General features: G+C 34.4%; 1 protein-coding gene across 1 annotated transcript in view; it reads right to left on the minus strand.

The window, feature by feature from the left end:
• Window positions 1-4,834, minus strand: part of LOC107733932 (A-kinase anchor protein 13-like) — a 72,749-nt gene that overhangs the window by 1,297 nt on the left and 66,618 nt on the right. The window contains exons 33-35 of the mRNA XM_016545784.1: window positions 2,905-2,949; window positions 2,557-2,607; window positions 585-1,022 (exon numbers count right to left, since the gene is read on the minus strand). Of these exons, the coding sequence (XP_016401270.1) occupies window positions 585-1,022; window positions 2,557-2,607; window positions 2,905-2,949 (534 nt within the window). The remainder of the gene's footprint in view (window positions 1-584; window positions 1,023-2,556; window positions 2,608-2,904; window positions 2,950-4,834) is intronic.

Raw genomic sequence — 4,834 nt, forward strand, 5'->3', positions numbered from 1 at the left:
ACACACACACACACACACACACACACATATATATATATATATATATATATATTCGTATATATACATGAGGGGGGGAAAACTAAAATGTATTTTGTGTGTGTGTGTTTATTAGTCAGCATCAAAATGTACATTATGAAAATTGGATATTCATTTTGAAATTGTCTAATGATTACATTTAACAGTGTTAAAAAAAACTCTAATATTGTCAGATAACTGATATGATACCAATGCATTCTGCATCCCTAATTTGTAGCATTTTCTAGCATGCAGGTTTTTTTATCTCACAATAAAATGTGAACAAGACACTGTGCCAATAGTCAAATGTTTAAAATGAGACATTTCTTAATTCTTCCCATTTTATTCAGTCAAATTTTAAGAATTTCTCAAATGACTGTCTCTCAAACCATTTCCAAACCCAACACCAAAATAAAAAGAATTTTCAATAAAATACTGTGTAAAGAAAGATGACGGCCTTTGTATCCCTATTCTGAGTGAATTAATATTGTATATTACTTTAGCTTATAAGTAATATACAGATGATATGGAGACACAAAACCTGCTTGAATGTGCAGTTCAAGTCTCACCTCCACCCCACGGAGGTGCTCCACTCTCTCCACCTCCCTCTGCAGCTGCTCCCTCTCCCTCTCCAGCCTCCTCTGAGCGTCCCTCAGTCTCTCTAGATCCCTCTGATAATCCTCCTTCCTTCCCTGCAGCTCCTGCTGCACCTCCTCCAGCTCTTTGTTCCTCCTCTGCGTCTCCTCCTCCCTCACGTGTAGCAGCACCTCCCGGTTTGTCAGCTCCTGCTCCTTCACATCCCACTCTTTTTCCTTGCGCCGCTTCTCTTCGGCGTGGACGGCCTGCTGGCGCTGTAGAGTGGCAGCCTCCTGTCGGTGCCGCTCCAAGCTGCGCTGTTTCTCCTGCTCCACCAGCGAGGGGGGACGAGAGGAGGAGCGGGACGGGGTGCGCTCGTTTAGGGCCTGACGCTGGTCCTCGATAAAAGTGTCCTGCTGCAGCACTACGGCCTGTAACAAAATCCATAAAGTAACCATATAGAACAAGCCATAGTATATACACAGATAGTATGAGGGGCAAGAAACAAGAAAACAGTCTAAATTAAATGATTATATTCAAATATATTCCTAATTATATACTCCTAATCATATTATGTATGTACAGTATGTATATATATATATATATATATATATATATGTTCTTTAGAAAACACATCCATGCATGTCATGTTTTCTTCTGGAGCATCAGTGAGCGTTTGAACTTTTTGTAAGTCCCTCAGTTGTCCTCAGATGGATCTCAAAATCATACAGTGATTGTTGGAAAGGGTTCAAAAGATGCTGGAAAACCATAGAATTTGTGGGACCTGAAGGATTTTTCTGAAGAAAAGTGGGCAGTTTAACTGTTCGTGGCAAATAAGGGACTCATGAACAACTAAAAAAACACAAAAAAAACCAGCTGTGGAAGCTGTGGATCATCCAGGGTCCAGGTAACAACACAGTATTAAGAATCAAGCGTATGTATACTTTTGAACAGGGCCATTTTTATAAATTTAACAATTATTTTATCTTGTGGACTATATGTAAACGTCTTTTATGTGAAATATCTTATGCAGATCAGTACCAAATAAAAAATAACACGCATTTTATAAGTGTATGAAAAATTTTGACCACAACTGTGTAAGATAGATGGATGGATGGATGGATGGATGGATAGATCTGAATATTTCAGAATAACAATTTATATACTTTGATTTACAAATATATATTCAGATTTACAATTACATACTCAGGATTGATACTTGTATGTTAAGACTTATAACTATTTATTTAGATACATATACATGTATAAAATGCATGAGCTTATTATGCAGAAGTAGCAGAATTTCAAAAATATATATTCAGATTTACCTATGTGATCATAATTGACTGAATTATTTTGAATTATTATTATAATCTGTATTATTGGGAATACATCAAAAAGTATCAAGATTGTAACTATACATTGCATTCATTTATTTACATATTAATTCATATATATATATATATATTTTCACAGACATATATACACATTTTTGTGTTTTTTTTTTTTTATAAATATATCGAAAGATCAAAAGTGACAGTAAAGACATCTATGATGTTACAAAAAAAATATTTTTTTCAAATAAATTCTGTTCTTTTGCACTTTGTAAAAATATTAAACAGCACAACTGTCTTCAGCATTAATAATAATAGGATATGTTTCTTGAGCAAATCAGCATATTAAAATATTGGATCATGTGACACTGAAGACTGGAGTATAATGATGCTGAAAATTCAGCTCTGCATCACAGGAATAACTTACAATATATTAAAATAGAAAATGGTTATTTGTAAATTGTAATAATATTTCACAATATTACAGTTTTTACAGTATTTTTACATTTGTATCCTTTTTTAACTGTATTTTTGTATTTTAAGATGTCAGTTCAGATGTATTCTTTTATATTTATATTTTCAAAATGATTTGGCACATCAGCATATATAATATCGGCTGTGAAATACACACCTGAAGTGAGGTCAGGAGGTCGTGAAGGTGAGTGACACTAGTCAGGGTCTGCTGTCAGGAAACACAAGCCATCAAGAAAGACATTCGTCATTTGTCTCGATCTCAAAACAGCAGGCAACAAGACATCGAAATGTATATGCTGATTATTAAAATATTTACAACTAATTATATCTGAGACTTATCCAAGTTCAAAATGTCTTACAAGACAGTTGTTATCATCTCTACATGTAATCTTAGTACACTTTGATTCTTTGCCAGTTCCGCAAGCTAAAAACGTCATCCACAGCCCCAAGACGTGCTGAAGGATAACACCCAGAACTCTAAAAGAAGCATGCTCTTCTGTCTTACCTCGCTGTTTCTCTTCAGCAGGAGCAGCAGGTTGGCGTTTCCTCCCTGTGGAGCAGACAAGCAGAGACTGCAGCTTTACTGAGCCCAGCTGAGAGTGTTTAATCAGCCCAGCACCAGACAGAGCGAGCGCAGGCCTGAGCCCAGCACACCGCTGCTCATTACGCACATTATAGAGTCAGCCGATGCTGGGTGCTCCTAATGCATGCTTATTCATTTTCCACCCTCCACTGAGCCCTCGCTGCACTAATGAGCACATGTGTGTAGTAAACACTAAATGACACTAGGGGGGAGTATGGTTCTGTTTGGGGCTGTTTATTGGGATGAACTTTTTAATGTTGTTTTAAAATATTTTAATAAATATATACCCACATACACTGGAAAAAGCAGGAGTATATACAGAAGCATAGCAATCATTAGAAATTAATATTTTTTATTTTTGAAAAATAATCACACTATTGTAAGTGTCAATTTCACCTGGATGTAGTGTAAAGAAAAATTGTGGAAGACTGTGTAAAATACTGAATTTAAGACCAGCAAGAAGCTTCCAGTTGCATCAACTTAAAAATAAAAAATAAAAAAAACATTGAGAAGCCACAATCCTACTACAGCCAGTTGGAGAACATTAAAATTAATATACCTGATTAATATTCATGAGTAATTTAATATTGTCACACTTTTTAGATATTCTTAGTTATACTTAGAGAATACTTAGATATTCAGATTTATAAATATATATACACACTAAATGTCAAAAGTTGGGGTCAGAAAGATTTTCAAACAAGTATTTACGCTTAACATGGCTGCATTTATTTGATCAAAAATACAGTAATATTATGAAACATTGTTACAATTTAAAATAAATGTTCTATTTTAAAATGTAATTTATTCATGTGATTAAAGCTGAATTTTCAGCATCATTACTCTAGTCTTAAGTGTCACATGATCCTTCAGAAATTATTCTAAAATGACAATCTGGCACTGAGGAAATATTTTGGTCACACTTTATTTTAAGGTACAATTCTCGCTACTAGCTAACTATTAACTTTTGACTTTTGCCTAAATAAACTCCTGGTTACTGCTTATTAATAGTTAGTAAGGTAGTTGCTAAGTTTAGGTATTGGGTAGGATTAGGGATGTAGAATATGGTCATGCAGAATATGTGCTTTATACAGGTGCATCTCAATAAATTATTACTGAAATAAATGAACTTTTCCACGACATTCTAATTTATTGAGATGCAGCTGTAAATACTAATAAACAGCCAATATGCTAGTAATATGCATGCTACTAAGCAACTGGTTAATAGTCAGAATTGGTCCCTAAACTAAAGTGTTACTAAATATTTCTTATGTTGAAAACAGTTTAATACCATTTAATTAATATAGAAATGCTATTCAACTTAAAAAATGTCTTTACTGTCACTTGCTGAAGAAATGCATTAATTTCTTTCAAACAACAACAAAAAATCATACTGACCCCTATCTTTTGTGTATGTGTGTGTGTGTGTGTATATATATATATATATATATATATATATATACAGTATATACCACAGTTCAACATATACAGTATATACATGTTCATTCACATACATATATATGCATAGTTTGCATAATAGGACTAGGTGTTATGTTCCCAATATTCAGCACCATTTAGCCGCACCATAGAACATCTTCCCTTCAGTGTGAACAGAACACAGCGAGACGCAGCAATTGTTTTTGGTTCAGCAAGAATCCAGGATCATGGCCTAATCCAATAATGTCCGTGGTACTTGCCTCAATACCCAATAATCAGTCGTGAATTTACAATTGCTTTATGCGTGACTGGGAACAATAAGAAAAAGGACTATTATGGTAAGATGGATAGATGAAGATGATACAATTCTTCGCTGCAGTCATTGGGTGGGGATCCTTGACGTTTTGATGATATG

Source organism: Sinocyclocheilus rhinocerous, unplaced genomic scaffold (assembly GCF_001515625.1).
Source record: "Sinocyclocheilus rhinocerous isolate Xijiao unplaced genomic scaffold, SAMN03320098_v1.1 scaffold760, whole genome shotgun sequence".
Classification (NCBI taxonomy): domain Eukaryota; kingdom Metazoa; phylum Chordata; class Actinopteri; order Cypriniformes; family Cyprinidae; genus Sinocyclocheilus; species Sinocyclocheilus rhinocerous.